Here is an 18,333-nt window from a genome sequence, read left to right as displayed (position 1 = left end):
AATCACTTTCATGGCTGCTGTTATTCTATGGTGCATGCAGTTAAGTGACTGAATTTTTACTTGGTGTATGACGTCTTTTACATAGACCCAAAGGAAGAAATCTATTTATGTCAAATCGGGACTTTGTGGTGGCCAAGTGATCGGAGCTTTTCTGCCTATCTGGCCTTCTGGTTCAGAAGGCAGATAGGCAGTGAGACTATGCTCATTTATTGTTGAGCATAGTCTGCACATCTTCTCCAGATGTAGAGGGCTCCATCTTGTTGGAAAATTAGGTCCTCCATATTTTCAATCTGCAGAAACAAAAGTTCTCTAACATGTCAGAGTACATTATGCCCAGTTTATAACAATCTGCTTGTAGAAAAAATAAACTAAAATTTAATTATGCATGATCCCACAAAAAAAAGTTGACCTAATAAAGATTAAAAACCAAAATATGAAAAATAAAATTTTCTGTTAATTACTTTACAACTCCTCATTAACTTCTAGATTTACCTTGTTACCGATAGATTAGGATAGATAAAAGGTAAGCATTAAAAAACAACAATCATTTTAATTTTCCTAATTACTTATATTTAATTTCAATTCCTGGAAGCTCACAGAAATGCACTGTAGTTTTATAACGATATAACTAAGAAAGGAAAATCAACAAAATAAATGAGGTAAAAAAATTCAAAATAAATTTTTAAGAAATCATAATGGAATGTGAAAAAGCAGCATAATAATAATTATATTAACACTCCGACAATTATTACAAAAATGACGTCAATGAAACATTTAATGTTTTGTTTTACATAGTTATGTAATATATAATGGTAGGAACAAATATACTACATCAATGTAGTTAAAGTATTTAAACAAATGCTAAAATTTGTGTTAATAGAAACATTGACATAAATCAGAATAAAATTCTGTAAAATATGCACATTTAATAGTTGAATTAACACTTAACAAATTTTTTTTGCACATATATAACATATAAACACTGTAATTAATTAAGAACCATGAATTACAAATATTTATAATAAAAGAAATGTTATATTTTTTGGATATATAGTGTAACTATTTAAAGGTAAATAATGTGAGCAAACAAACATGAAAGTTTCGTGTGGTTATTTTTTCAAGAATGTATTTTTACTGAGATAAACATTTTTATGAAACATCAATATTAAACAAAAATACAAACATTAACTGTGTATATACAACTGCAACAAATATAAAGACAATATGCATATTAGCACATTTATTATGTATGTAGGTAAACAGTTACATTAATTAAGTTTAAAAGCTATGAAATAAATAACCAAACATAGCAGAAAGTTAATAAAAAAAAGTTTTTAATTTTAGCAACAGATAGCCAGATTGCAAACATTAAAGAATTAGTTTAAATAAGTAATAGTGCTAGAAATAATAAAAATATTCCTAGGGATGGTTTTGCTCTGCATCTTCTTTTTCATTATCATCTATAATAATTATATTAATCTGGTTCAAAATAAATCTTCTCAATTATAAATTAAATACAAAATAAAGTTGTATCAATTAACAGGGTTCCCAGTCATTATATTATGCTTCACAATTAGTAAAAAAACAAAATGAAAAAATTTATCTACAATTTTCTCATCACTACCACCACCAACAGCAAATAATGAAATAACTTATTTATGTCAATGAATTATTTACCACATACATTTTTCTAGTTTTACAAAATTCATTAATTATTAAATTACTAATAATATAAATTTTGTCTTAGGAAGAAAATTGTATAATTTATATAATAATATTGATATTAATAAACATAATATATAATATGTAAATTACCTAAAATAGAATAATTTTTAAATTTATTATTTTTTTTTTATTACAGTATTAGGCATATGTTAACATGTATTTTAAAAAGGAAAATGAGATGGATGGAGAAATATGCCAGTCCCTTGCTAAGAACTGACCTAGAAGATCAACTAGAAAATAGATATATATATATTTTTTTAATTTTATCAACTCATTCCTGCGAATATATATTGTTTTATTTTTGATTTTAAATAAACAAAGATCATAAATGATTTAGCTGCAACAATTGTAAAATTCATGATAATATTATTATTATTAGGTTAAAAGATTATGAAAAAATTAACTAAATTATTAACTTTCATTAAACATTATAACTTTAATAAATGTATTAAACACTATCATGTCAAGAACTAAAATTTTACATAACAATAATTTGTATATGATTAATACCCATATATTAGTAAATATATAATGTTGTACAGTATTTGCAATCTGTTATAAGCTGATTTTTTTTTTATTTCTGTTGTAACAAATAGTTATTTATTACTTTGTTTAAAAAGATTTCACGCATTTGATAATAGAATTTTAAATTCTGAAAATTATTTGTGAAATATTATTGTGGCTGTTTTCTTTCATGTACTGGAATGAATAATTGTGATTTTATAGTTCATGCTGTTACATAAAGAATATTTATAAAAGGGACTCATGTATTAACAATTCATATTAAACTGCATATTCTCTTTGCACATTCATGTACACACATTGTGTGTTTTTATCATATAAATCCCACATGAACTGTTAAGTGAAAATTATGCAACAGCTTGGAAGAGACAGTAAAAAAGAATTTATACATTATGTGTATAAATTGGTTCATTGAAATTAAATCTCTCCTTACTGTTTATCAAAACTTCCACCATGGATATAACAGTAAAATAGTTCAAATAAGATTATTCACCGTCTAAAACATAAAAAAACAGAAAGTGTTTTAAATGCAAAATCACCAGGAAGAAGGCCACTTACATCAAAGGATAATTTGGAAACAATCAAAACTTCTTAAACTCATAATGTTTGTTTTTAGGAGACAATATTTCCAGATAATACAAGTACATGGATAGATGGAATTATTTTTTCCAGCAAGACTGTGTTCCATCCCATTAGAGTAACTGTATCCATGCTGCACTCATTAACATTTAATTTATAATGTCTGGTTGGAAGAGAAGGGCAGTTAGATGGCGAATGGAAAGTAAAGACAATATACTTTTTGGTGTTTTGTATAGGGATATTTGAAGAATATGTCTACTTTGAGAACTTTCATGACCTTATTTATCTGCATGAGAGAATTTTGCCAACTATAAAAAATGACATAATGTACAGACATGGAGAGAAACAGAATATTGTTTCAATATTTGCAAAACCACTAACGAGGGGCACATCAAAATTAATAAAGTCAGAAATAAATTAAGGTTGATGATTAATTGTATATGTTAAAATACTTTAAACATAATTAAATACTTTAAATTTAAATAAAATTGTAAATAAATAAAATAAAATTGTTAAATACTTTAATTAAAATACTTTTAACATTTGTAAAACTGGTTTTAAAACCTGGGAATTCTTTTAAAGTATTAGAGAGTATACTTTTTTAAATAGAAGTTACTACAACAAAGTTACCTTAGAACAGTGTTCTGTTTACCTTGTCAACCTTATGAAAAGTAATCATAATTTTTTAAAAGCACATAAAATACAGGAACATTAAATAGAAGCTGCCAGCAAATTGTTTTACAATCTTTTCCATATATATTAAAAAACAACTGCATTAACAGGTATAAAAAAGTTACCTTTGTTTCAATAATGAAAAACTGTATACAATTGTTTTTAATTGAAAAATTTTCCTTGATTCCTTTCACTAATAGTAGTATGTATTTATAATTATTAATCATAATAATGGAGTTTCTTATGAAATTTATAAAGCAGTGTGTAAAATAAAATTTAACTGACTTAATTGTATAATTAGAAAGTAATTCTTTCTATCTATTCATTTAATCTTTTGTTTATAATTTAGTTGTTCAACTAATAATCCCTATGAGTAGAATTTTCATAAGAAGCATTCACATTACATGAGAATATAGTCAATATTCATGTAATATGCATAAATTTGTTATGTCTGAAAATTTAAAGAATTTTTTTTGTTGTTAAATCATGAGGGAATATAAATAAGGATGCTGAATTAACAAACCAAAATAAATAATTATTTCTTTTTTTTGGCTCGATGGATTAATTCACCACACAAGTTAAGCTTTAAAATTGTGCATAGGAAAATGAAAATCAAAATTTTGTAGTGTATGAAAAATGTCATGCCTAATCGAGATTCGAACCCAGGACCTCCAGATAATAGGCTGAGATTCTACCACACTATCACAGAGATCAGCATTTGTACTTGTATCTGGTAATTTTGATAAAACTGTGGTTCATAATATGACTTTTTTAAATGGCCAATGGTCATTTCTCGGTCTATAGAAATGGTTACAGAAGCTGAATTGCTTAAAATTTATTTAGAACAAGTGACTGATCAATCAATAGTAGATGATAATTGTTTTTATTGAAAATATCTTTTAAAAGTTGAAAAATTACTTGAAATTTGAATCTGTTATAACTAACAATATTAAAAGAATTTTTAGTACCACTTTTTTTCAGTCCCCACAGTGTTTTTACAAATTATCAGTGTTTTATTTTAATTATCAGAATATAAGAACTATATGTTTTAATATATACTTGCATTTAAAATAGTTAATTACTAAGCATATTAGCAAATTTTCCCCAGAAAATGTATTATAGCAATCAATAGCTACCAGAAAATACTAATAGCAATGTTGGATATTTAATCTAGCAGTATACTAAATTTGAAAAAGCTGTCATGGTTTTGTATATGTAAATTACCTATTGGTAACCAAAAGAATTATTTTTAAACTAACAGAAACCAATCAGGTTTCTCACAAAAAGAATTTAGTAACTTTTTCCTTATAAATTTATGATTAATAATGTGATAAAAAATCATCACAACTTTTTGCACATGATAAAAGTATGTTTTGATAATGGCTTAACTGGATGTAACCATTACTATAGTTTCAGAATTATCAACATCATTAACAATGCACATCATCAAACCTTAAACAGTATTTCGTTCATTTCTTGATTCATCCTCTCCATAAATTTGGGGCTGTAAAATTTCCTGCACCTGACTTAAGAAAACCTTTAAAAATATTGAGCTAAAGATTTGTAAATACATTGATTCTTTTTTTTGTTGTTAATTTCCTTACAAAATAATTTTCACTATATTCTGTAAATTAGTAGAAAATAAAATAATCCATTGGTGTTTATGAGGAATTGAGTATATATTAAAAATTATACAATTTTAAATTAATAATTAATAATAATTAATTAATTAATTAATAATTAATAAATTTAATTTATTTAATTTAAAAATTAATTAATAATTAATAAATTGTTTATTTTTGAATTTTTAATTTTTGAGTGGAAATAAATTGCAGGTAATGGGAATTAAGGATAAGGGTTACATATATACATTTTTTGTAACCTTACGATTGGAAAAATTTGAGAAAAATCAAAGATAAAAATATTTGTAACAGCAAAAGACAGACAAAATTCACAGCAAAATTTTTGGCCGGTAAATAATTTAAGGCTGTTAATTACTATTCAAAACATAGTGTTCATGCCAAATGTTTTGTATAGTAGTTTAAATTACCCTTTTTAAGGTAAATTTAAAATTAATGTGTATAATAATAATACTATTTTTTAGTGAGATGTTAACTCTATTATATCAATCCTAAGCTGAAAGGAAAGCATGCAACTATCACACTGTTCTTCTGATCCACCACTACCTAGAATTAACGAGACCAGACTGCAAAAGCTGCACATTAATATTCCATTTTTTATATATCAAAATTATTAATAAAACTTTCAATACTAATGTATTGAGTTCTAAAACCCAATTCTGATTAGAAAAATCAGCATTTAAGAACTATACATATAAATGTATATTTTTAGGCTTTACTTATATAACATAACATGAGTATAGATACAATATGAATTTCACCCTTATGAAACAAAATGGTAAGTACAATAAATATTAGCCATTCTAGGTAACTCTATAATTATTTAATGATAGTAATAATTATAATAATTATTATTATTATAAAGTAATCATAATAATATGAAATAGTAATAAATTACCACTTGGTCCAGTTATTTTATCACAATAGCTTTTTTATACATAAATGTAATTAAATATTAATATATAAATCCAAAATGAATTCAGTAGCTTACTACAAATATGTTGTATTATATATATGCATATATATATATTGAGTGAACCACTATAAATTTTTATCTCATAAAAACAAAGTACATTATTTAGGAAAATACTTCAGAATTTTTTTTTTTTAAGGATAAATGATATAAAATAAAATGTATATTTTTAAATTTAATTTCTACTTTTATAAATATTTAAGTAATTGCAATCATTTTTTTAATTGGTATGCTTGTGCATACATAGTTGTTGGTAAGGGTATATAGTAAAGTAAGTATAAAAGCATATGGAAGCAAAGAAATCAAATTACATAAATTACAAAGAATTTGACCATAAATAAATAAACATTTCTTAAATTAGTTCAAATAACAGTAAGGTAAGAAAAACTTACATCAAATAAATTTTACTTAAATTGATTAACAATGAGCAATTAAATAATTAAATTTACTCTTCAGTAAGTTCATTATTGATATTGCTGAACAAATTTACAAATTCATTGTTGATTATAAATAATAAGTTTAGTGTTAAATGAAAGAAACTAGTTAATGTGATTTGTTATTATATTAATTAATTAGTTTGTACTGTTTTTTTGTAGAATTTATTTGACACAATTTTATTTTAATAAACTGTTATTCCACTTAATTAAAGTTATTATTTATTATCAATTACTGCTAATTTTATTTTAATTATTTCATTTTTGTATCTTAGTTATGTGTACATCTGTATTCACAGACAAAAATTTGTATGTATGTATTCCCTCAATCTCAGATGCATTTCTAGTTCAACAATGGTGTTTATTTAATAACTTTAAAAACAGAGTCTAGCTTCTTTTTAATAAAAATTTAATTCTTTTTTTGCTCAGGATAATATGCAATTAATAAAATACATGCTACTTAAAAACTAACTTACATTGATTGAAATAACTCTGAAGACCAAAGCTTGTTTAAACACTTATTTTCTCTTGTAAAACAAAAACATTTGTCTGAAATATTTTCTTAATCAGTGGACTGCTTTTGAAATAAAAATTCACAAAACTGTAATTGGTTCACACAAATTCATTGTAAAACTTACAATTATTAGTCCAATATATTAATAAATAAGTATTAAAAATTTGTGCAGAGTATAAAAAAGATTAGTAATTATATGGATCACATTAATTAATAAGTAGTTAATATTAATGACATAGTTCTTATAATAATTGTAATAACACTAATTACAAATAACAAGTGCAAATTTATGAAAACCAAGAAAGAGAAGGGTTGGAGAGAGAAAAAGAGAAGCTGCTCAAAAAAGATGCCTTAAGCATGCATTATATTTTATAAATAACATTAAAATTCAAATTTCTAATTAGATAATACTTGTAATACATAAGCACAATTTAAAAATTTGTATGAAATATTTAAAATGACAATGATACATTTACATATATTTATAAACAGTAATAAAATACAATTTAGTGAATACAGAATTATTAATTAATAAACAAAATTAGAAAAGGATGAAGTACTAAATTATAAAAAAAAAAAAAAACAACATTAAAATATTACTTGAAATGCCAGATATAAAACAAATTGGTAGAAAAAATAGGATGTAATTTTGTATTATTATTATTATTATTATGACACAATTTAAAAAATAATACCACTTTTATGAATAGTAAATAATTTTATTTAGCCTTTTAAATATTATCATTCTTAATTACTAATAAATCGCATTAAATTGATTTACTAAGTAGATAAAACATAAGGTCAGCCAATGTATAGAGGTTGTATTTAAGTAAATATCTCTTTATAATCTAATTATATTTTTAAAAAAACACTTTTAAAAACTAAGTAAAAATACAAGAAAATGAATTAAAGATTAACTTAAAAACTTACCTACAATAGAATTCTAACAATCTAGAGCTGCTGGGACTTGAATATAAATTTATAAGAATTTTAATTGATGGAATACTATAATAATATATAAATACTCTTTAATTTATTATTTAATATTATTATTATTTTTATTCATTTACATTGCAAATGAAGCAAATATATCTATTTTATTGAAAAAAGAGTAACATTGGGTTGAAAAATTAATAGAATTTTCTATTAATTTTTTTCTGTAATTATTAACAATATTAAAAGAACTTTTAGAATTATTTTTCCAGTTTCCCCAGTGTTTTTACAAATTATCATTCAATTGTTATTTCATATTAATTAACAATCATTTTTCTGACATTTCCTTCTGATCAAAAATATATATTTACGTGATTAATCTACTTTGTGATGTGTATGAATAGCAGATTTAAACTATGTTTAACGGACTTGTTACTGGTACAGCACTAAATTTAAACAATACTGATGGGTAGGGAGAATAGTTTCACTGAATGTCATTGGCATTTATAAGCATGTAATTGCAATAGTTGAAGCCAATTAAATTGAAAAAAAAAAACAAGCAAAAGATCAAAACAAAACAAATAAAATATAAATGAATACTATAATGTGTAATGATAAAGATCCCATATTTTTACAGTATATTATTACAGTTTTGAGGTTGTTCATTTTAGTGTTTCAAGTTATATTTTGGTTTTTGATGAAATTTTTGATTAATGTCTTGTTTATAACATTTTTAACAACCCTCTTATACCTAATATTTTGGAAATTTGATGTCATCCTAGAGCTGCTTATGTGAAGTTTATGGGATTGTACGGCACAAATAAATGTTAGGTTTAAGAACTATCAAGAGATATTTAATAAAATGATATGTTTTACTTAAATTTAAGAATAAAAACATAACATTAGGAAGAAATAATATTTTTAATAAATTGAACATAAAGAAATAAAAACTAAGCTGATGAGGTATTTACCAACACATTTGACATTTTGTACAACACATAAATAAAAATAAAAAGTCATTAGTCATTGATAAATTAAATATTGAACACTTTGGTATCAGAAATTAAATCAGACTTTGTTGAATGAATCTAACTGGGAGGTTAGTTTTCAGACTTGATCTTGCTACTGTGTTATTAAATAATTGACAAGTTATGTTCGTTTGCTAACAAAATATATGTTAAAAAAATGACCAATTTCAACACTTAAAAAATAAATAATTAAGAAATCTCATACGATCATGTTTTAACAACATAATGTAAGCATCTTTTATAACATCACATCGGCTGGTCTTGTAGCATATCTACATTAGTATAATTCATAAATAATAAAAGGACTTCATAATCAGTGTAATTGATACTAAACTAACAAATTTAAATATGATTTTCTTATTTATTATTTTTAGCAGTTTTTGAAACAAAACAAAAAAAATTTTAGAGAAAGTCCATCACAGATTCTTTATGAAAAAAGGTAATGTAGCCTAAATGTTTATGACTATTTATATTTCACATACCTTAACAATAATTCTAATATTAAACTATTTTAATAAACAATAAAGAATATAAAAAGAACTGGTAAGTAAGCAAATATCAATTTAAATAAAACTGAGTAGAAAGTTTTAAGTAGTATTAATAATAAATTGACTGGCCTGTAAAAAACCAATAGATAATGGCAAAGGTTTTAAAACAGCAGGTATTATATTGTTTATAATTCCCCGATAACTGAACAAAGAAAGTTATTTAAAACAACAGGGACTTACTCAGTGTTGGTATAATAAGGAAAAATTGGATTTTTACCCTTTAAGAACTGAGACATGGTAAGAAAAAACTGAAATGAAATGGTATAAATAAACTTTGGAATTTACTTAAATAATACCTTTCAGTAATAATTTTATATTTTACTACAATTATAAAAGTTATAACATTTCTGTTTCTTTTATCAGAAAGAATTAAAGGAGAAAATTAACTTAAAAGAAGTTTGAATATGATACTTTCTTATGATTCGCAAATGTCTTCTTACATTCATTATTATTAAATTTCACTGAATTTTAAAAGAAAATATCATTAATTTGATGCTACCTTCAAGTTTTTTTATTCTTCCAGTTGTATTTTTTCTTTAAAAAAATTTGTTAGGAGTATTTGATGGAGCTGTTATTATTAATGAATAAATTTATGGCCCTTTCTTGGAAAGTAACTGTTTGGATGAAGATTATATAATGGAATAAAGTATCAAAATACAAGTCTCAGTTTACAGTTAAAAGAAAAGTAAGTAATAATGAAAGAAGATATAGAAATTGTAATAAAACTATAAAAGAATGTGAATTTGAGTTCAGAATCAAAATAAAATTTTTAAAAATGTAAGATTATTGTGGAGCACCACAGTTAAACAAAAATATGTATTTATTTATTATTATTATCTTTATTATGGCACTGTCTCAATTGCAGAACAGCAACAAAATCTAAATTTTCCTGGAAAACCCCTTAAAAAAATATGTTTAATATGATTTATGTAAGTAGGTTGTGTAATTTTATTTATGAAAAGGAATACAGATTGCAAAAATGTTTATTAATTAAAAAAAAGAGAAATAAAAATATAGTAAAAAAATGTAAGTGGCACTCATTTATTTGATTGTTATAAAAATAAATTTGAAGTTATGTGTTAAATAACAATTTAAAATAAAACCATCTAACCATTTTCAGCCTAATAAATTGTTTAATTGAAAGTAACATTTTACTGTTAATAAAATGGTTGTTTTTCATCTTTCACTCAGAATGCATTATTAATTTAACGAAGACTTATACAATTTTTATATTTATTATTTTGTAAGTTAACTTATGGAGCAAGTAAGATAAAAATAATAAAATGTCATTCATTAGATAATGATTCAAGTGATTATTACTCAAATCATTTAATAATTTATATCTGGCAATAAAAATATAATCAAATTAGTAAAACAAGCTATAAGAATTATGTATAATCTTTCCTAAAGTAAAAATTTAACATTTAAAAACTTGATATAAATTTCACTAATTGCTATTTAATGCAAAATTATAACAGCTCATGAATAAACATGATTTCAGTCAATGATTATCTCACCTGTACTGGATTATGCAATCATAAAATTATTACATTAATATAATAGAAACTATAATTTTATTTTTGATGATCACAGGCAATGTAACATTATTAATTTTTTATTTGAGCTTGTCTGTAAATATTAAGTACGGGTGGATACTATAAAAATAATAACAATTTGATTTCCTAATTCCCACTTCCAATTATGAATAAAAAAAACATTCATACTCTACAACAATTTTCAAAAAATTTCATATATTAAAATTGTTTGATTATTATAAATTACAGCTACTATGCATGTGACTAATTATTATTAAAATTCATTGATTTAAATCATGTATGATAAAAATAAACTCTAACCATTCCAATTATCCAGAATAATTTTTATTAATAAATTTGGATTACACATTGTATATATAAATTAATTCCTTTTATTGAATATGAAGTAATTATAAATTAGTAAACCCTAAAACATAATTTCCATAATTGTCTAATATATAAAGTAGTATTTGTCAGTGCCTAAAAATAATAATAAATTATGTTAAAATAATGTATAATAATAGTTTCAATAAATAAAATAATTAGTAGAAACTTTTTAAATATATACATCATATCTGATAAAAAGAATAAAACTTTGGTCTATCGAATGACAAATTTATGCAAAGAAATTGCACTATTCCAATCAAACAGATAACACTAGTAAATAACATTAAAACATTTACAGTCTATGGTAAAACATGGAACATGAATAAATTTAAAATCAAGATATATAAACTTAAATTAAGCTTAAGACGATCCAATCTTGTTGTTTGGTGATGAAGCGACATCAGAGCTGCTTTCTCTTACTGCTGGCAGACTACTTTCTGCAGACAGAGCCCTAAAAAATTGGATCAACATATTATGAAGATTTAAAATTAACTCATAATTAATTTATGTAACTAAGTTTATACTTTTAATTTATTTTACTGTTTGGTAGGATACATATGGTTTTAAGACCTGCAGTGATAAATTTTTTCATGATTACTAATCCAACAAGCTTGAAAAGTGGGCTGATAGTAAATGAGAAGACAAAATACATGAGGCTATCCTCACAGACAAATAGAGCTCACCATAAAGTGGTAATAGAAAATAGAATGCTTGAAGAAAGTGATAAATTTAAATAACTGTGGAGTGTAATAAATAATGCAAATATGAAGAATAAAGAAACGATTAAGGAAAAAACCAAGGTGGCAAAAAAGTGTACTTTGACGATGTAAAGTTTTTAGAAGCAGGCTGGTCACCAATGTATAAAATTAAAGATATAGGATTCGTGCAAGACTGGTTGTTAAATATGTTTTGGGGACCTGGGCAATGTTAATGGATATGAAAGATAGAACCTTTGAAAGAAAGTTCTTTGAAAAGACCTATGGTTTGGTAAATATTGAAGGGAAATGTGCTCTTTTTTCAATGCCATTTTTAATAAATTGTCTAGCAATCTAAATCTTCAACCATTTTATTGAAAATTTAGCAAAACAAATACTCTAGCGATGAGTTTTTAAATAATACTAATTAGATAAACTTGAATTTTCAGCAAACTTGTTTAATTTGTGTTTAAATCATGAATTTCCCATGGTTTGATTCTTCCAAACTAACTCTGAAAAATTTGTGTATTATTATTTATATATTATTGTATTGTGCGCTGACTGAAAGTTAAATTTATACTTAGCCTAAATTGCTGGGATGCACAAGGGGGAAAGTGTAATAAAGAAAATGTAAAATCATTAATAAGTAAATTTAAATTGTAACAAAATGATGATACAATGTCCTGTGTGTTATGTTATGAAACCCAAATTTTGATGAATAATATTACTAAATAAATCATAAGTTTTCAGAAAGCTGAAATTAATGTTATGCAAAACCAAAGTATGTTGTACAAAAAAGATTCAAATTCTGCTGAAGTTAATTTTTCAAATTATTCTCCATCAGGCACAGAATAACTTTCAAAAGAGTTGATAAATTCAATAATGAGGCCTCTGAAAAATAAAATAAATCCTGGGGTATAGACAGTATCATACATGGTTTTAAAATATTTTAGAGAACATATAGTAACTTTAATTAATGTTTTCCTTGAAGTACAACAGTTAAAAAAAAATAACCAAAAATTAATTTTATAAGAAACAGTGATAAAACAAGATCATAAAATTACAGACCTGTTAGTTTGCTTCTCTTTCACAAATTTATTTTAGAGGACGCTATTCAGTTGGCTAGAATCTAATCTGAATGAAAATAATATATTAGTAGTAGAATATAATATTATAGAATACTTGCAAAAATAATTACTACATTCCACAAAATTTACAATAAAAACTATCATTTCTATGTCAGCACTATAACTAAAAACAACTCTTAAATTTTATTTCAAATATTAAAAAAAAACTAATAATGAAAAAAATGAATCATTAGAAATTTATTACCTATTGTTTTGCCATTCGTAAGAACCTGGTGCTGAATGGGATCGTCCATTACGGTGATATTTTCTAACAGGTGAAGAATCTCCCGAAAATGGATTCTAAAATAAAAATATTTATTTATAATAAATTTTAATAATACTTTTATATTTAATTAAAAGAGGATAGAAAATAAATCAGCTGGATCATTACAAATGTATTCTATACTTATATTATATATTACTAGTAGATATAAAACAAATTATACTGTGATAACACTACCTTCAGCTGCTAAAATATTAATTAAAAATAAAATATACATGGATATGAATGATGATTACAAAGAAAAATATATATAGCAGGAAATAAAACTGAAAGAAAAAGATAATGTTGGAAATTAAGTATGACTAAATACAAAAATGTGGATCTCTTTTTTAATTAAACAATAAATAATAAAAAGAAAGTGGCTAAATGGATTAAGTTAAATAAAAATAATTGTAACACATATATTGAATTATAAAATATTGAGCCAATGGTAATAAACTGGATGATAAAGAGATAGCAATAAACTATATGAGTCACCCTTTCTGACTTGTATCCTAACAGTAGGGGGGAAGATGCAAAGTAAAATGAACAATTAGGGATTTAAGAAATTTTAGATGTTGATGACATCTATGACATATTGAGTATTCAATAAAAAATTACAATTTTTAATTAGCATTATAATGAATAAATTACCCAAGTCTGCGTTGGTTATGTTTTTAGTTTTTAATAATTGATTCTTATGTATTTTTTAGTGCTGAATCTGAAAATAACCTTCATTTTTTCCATTGTGTCACGATTTTTTGAAAATCACAAATTTAAAAATTTGTAAAAAGTTGAAAAATTGCGAAAATGTGATTCTATAAAATAGACATAAAAGTTTTTTTTTTAATAATAAATTAATATATATTCATTTTTTTTGGCTTATACTATGCGCCACTCATGCACCATGCCACTACTATCACTGCTGTTTCAAACATCAGCATGCGTAAATTGATCTGTTGTCTGTGATTAAACGCATTTTTGTTGATGGAAAATATGTTTTCAGACCATAAAGCAAACTTTCCATTTTCAAAATGGCTTCAAGAGGCTGAAAAGATTCTGCAGATTATTTTTGTTATATTTGTGGTTAGTTAATGGTAGAAAGGCAAAAAAGAAATATTACAAGTTTTATTTGACAAATTTACCTCATATATTTCGGAGTGAAAATAGATCAAGAAAAAAACTTGGGCACCCCACTACATTCGAAAAAAAACACATGTGTTGAAGGACTTAGACGGTGGTCAAAAAGTGAACAAGAAGTATTTAGATTTGAAGTTCCAGTGGTGTGGTGAGAACCATGAAATCACACCAATGATTGTTACTGTTGTTCGACTGGTGTTCATAGTTTTAATTTGACGTATAAAAAAAGAATCATCTATCCAAATATGCCATCCACTTTACAGTCTCGGTTCCTCATGGTCCAGACGTTCCACTACCAATTCCACCAAAACGTTTACCTGAAATAGACGGTTCCAAAAGTGATTTAAATGAAGATAGCATCAAGGAGTACGAACCCGGATGTAGCTGTGCACCAGAGCTTTATTCGCAGTCTGAACTAAATGATTTGGTTTGAGACTTACATCTGACCAAAAAATTCAGAATTGCTTGGTTTGAGGCTTAAAGAGATGAATCTCTTAGCAGTTGGCACCTCATTTTCCTGGTTCAGGCACAGAGAAAAGGATTTTCTTTCATATTTTTCAGAAGAAGGAGAATTAGTCTTCTGCACTGATGCACATAGACTTTTGACTTGATTTAACTTTCTGTATGAAAGTATCGAATGGAGACTGTTCACAGATTCATCCAAAAGAAGGTTCAAAGTTGTTGTCCTTCTTCACAATGGGAATATGTAAGAGGATGTCTTTACTGGTCCTGACATTATAAAACTTCTCAAAGATGGTCATTTTGAGAAACAAATGGAAGTTGCAGAAAAAGAAGCTTGGGGAGCCTTTAAAGATGTAGTAACCAAGTTTCTGGGCAATAAGAAGGATCCAAACTTTAAATAAATCATTGAGAACATGCTACAGAAGTACAAAAATTTAGGCTGTTCCATGAGCTTCAAGGTTCACTTCCTAAATTCACAAATGAACTATTTTCCTGAAAATCTGGGTGCCGTTACTGAAGAGATGGGTGAGATTTCATCAGTACATGAAAGAAATGGAAAGGAGGTATGAAGGAAAATGGACTATTATGATGATGACAGATTATTGCTGGATGTTACATTGAGATGAATCCTATAGAGAACATAGTAGGAAAAGCGCGAGGCAGAGTATAAGCTATTCAAAGAAACTTCAACACAAGGAATAAAATTGTAAGTATTTTACATACTTCATCATTAAGGGTGGTGAACAGGAAGAATGGTTTCCAAAGACATGATGTATCTCATAAAAATTAATTAAATAAATAAAAATAAATTAATTTAAAAATGCACTATAATAGAGATTAAGCTTATTTTGTGGCAATTTTCATTATAAATTAAGTGGTCAATGACTCTCCTGGCCTCCTCTTCAGACACCAAACTGTTAAGCTATAAGAATGCATAGTATAAGCCAAAAAAGTGAATTTATTATAAAAAAAAAAAGTTTATATCTATTTTATTTTTGACATTTTAGCAATTTTTCAACTTTTTATAAATTTTGAAATTTGCAATAAATCCTGACATGATGGAAAAATGAAGGTTATTTTTGGATTTGGCGCTAAAAATACATAGGAATCAATTATTAAAAGTTAAAAAAACAATCCACAACCCAAATTTTGCAGGCTTGTGTTACATCACATCATTTTTTTATAGTAATTTAATTATTGAAAAGAAATGTTTAAGTGTGTAGAAGGTGTATTATGTGACATCAGAAAAAAACATTGCATATCAATGGTCTCTTAATCAGACATTTTTATTAATGAGTTATTTATAAACAATGATTTATTTTACATTCATCATGCCGAAGTAAATCAAATTGTAGAATAGCTTTGTCTGTAAAAAACTATTCAACTGAAGACAAATAAAAAAGCCATTTTACCAAGAAATTAGTTTGTTTTCAACACTACCAAGGACTGTATCCTATAGGAATAAGAAAAATAAATGAAAAGCATTTTATAGGCATGAGTATGGTAGTTTTGACTCACGAGTACATGTTTGTACATAACTCACATAGTCTCAATTACTTCATAACTCCTTTATATGTCACTTAATGTAAGTGAACAACTAGCACTGGAAGCAGGGAGTTTAGCTCTATTTTGTCTTGTCAGTATGCTAGAAATTATTTAGTTATGAAACAAAAATTGTAAATATGAAACACAACTTTTAAATTGTGGTCAGTTGTAAAACCATCCATATTATAGAGGAGTAACATGTAGGGCATTATTTGAGTAACATGTAGGGCTAATATGCATAATACACTAGCTACAGTTAAATCTCACCACCTTTTTTTTTTTTTTTTCCTGTTTAGCCTCCGGTAACTACCGTTTAGATAATACTTCAGAGGATGAATGAGGATGATATGTATGAGCGTAAATTAAGTGTAGTCTTGTACATTCTCAGTTCGACCAATCCTGAGATGTGTGGTTAATTGAAACCCAACAACCAAAGAACACCGGTATCCATGATCTAGCATTCAAATCCATGTAAAAATAACTGGCTTTACTAGGACTTGAACGCTGGAACTCTCGGCTTCCAAATCAGCTAATTTGGGAAGACGCGTTCACCACTAGACCAACCCGGTGGGTTTAAATCTCACCACCTAATTATTTTTAAGTATACTACACACTTAAGTAAAAATTTTACAACTTCTAAAATTTATTTCTTACTACATGTAAAGTAGATGTAGTTACAAAACTAACTATTCTAAAAAAGCAATATGTGTGTGTGTGTGTGTGTGTGTGTGTGTATGTGTATATATATGTGTGTGTGTGTGTATATATATATATATATATATGTGTGTGTGTGTGTGTGTGTGTGTGTGTGTGTGTGTGTGTGTGTGTGTGTGTGTGTGTGTGTGCACATAAAAGGGAGTAGAGTATATTTTTTCTGCATTAATTTTGTAAATCTTAACTTGATATTAATAATGGGAGTGCAACTTTGTTGATATTGATTCATATAGCTGTTTTCATAATTAGAATACCTTATAACACAAAAAAATTACTACTTAAAAAAAAAAATACTAAGAGTGATTTGAGCTTGGAAAAAGTTAGCTAAAAATATTTTATTAAAAATATCTTTAGTGTATTAACAAATTAATACTTCTTCATGGCAAAAGTACAAAATAGCAGTGAAGAACCATTGATAAAAAGCAGTTCTGAGAAAATAAAGAAAAAAATTACTAAAGTTGTACATGCTGGCTGTTGACTATTTACGTGAAACAGTATAGATAATGTGCATGCCGTTGAAGAAATACCAAGTTAGAAAGTACATGTCGATTTCAAAAGGTCTTCTTTAAATTGTCAAAAATATTAGTGAATAAAGACAAAGAGCAGTTGAAATTTACTTGGAAAGAAGACAAAATAGATGTTCTTAACAACTGATTCATTATTGGTGATGATACATGGGTATACCAGAACGAACCTGAAAGCAAATTGATGGTTCACTCAATGGAAAATATAAAATTTTACATTGCATAAAACAATAGCATACATCAGTTAAAGCTTGCTGATGTTTTATAAAAACAGAATAATACATTTACACTTTTACACACTTTCTTTCAGCATTCTATCTGAAAAAAACGTATTTCTTATAAGTATATGGATTTCCTAATCTTGAAGGAGCTAG

The 18,333-nt window shown here is 25.5% G+C and overlaps 1 protein-coding gene across 2 annotated transcripts in view; it reads right to left on the bottom strand.

Annotated features, from left to right (window-relative positions):
* Positions 1–547: 547 nt before the first annotated feature.
* The window catches only part of LOC142323323 (calcium/calmodulin-dependent protein kinase kinase 1), an 881,066-nt gene continuing 863,280 nt past the window's right edge, over positions 548–18,333 (bottom strand). For both annotated transcript variants that reach the window (XM_075362807.1, XM_075362806.1), the window contains 2 exons: positions 13,518–13,612; positions 548–11,941 (listed from right to left, as the gene is read on the bottom strand). In XM_075362807.1, the coding sequence (XP_075218922.1) occupies positions 11,851–11,941; positions 13,518–13,612 (186 nt within the window). In that variant the 3' untranslated portion in view covers positions 548–11,850. The remainder of the gene's footprint in view (positions 11,942–13,517; positions 13,613–18,333) is intronic.

Source organism: Lycorma delicatula, chromosome 4, assembly GCF_047948215.1.
Source record: "Lycorma delicatula isolate Av1 chromosome 4, ASM4794821v1, whole genome shotgun sequence".
NCBI lineage: Eukaryota > Metazoa > Arthropoda > Insecta > Hemiptera > Fulgoridae > Lycorma > Lycorma delicatula.
This window is presented reverse-complemented; position numbering and strand designations above follow the sequence as displayed.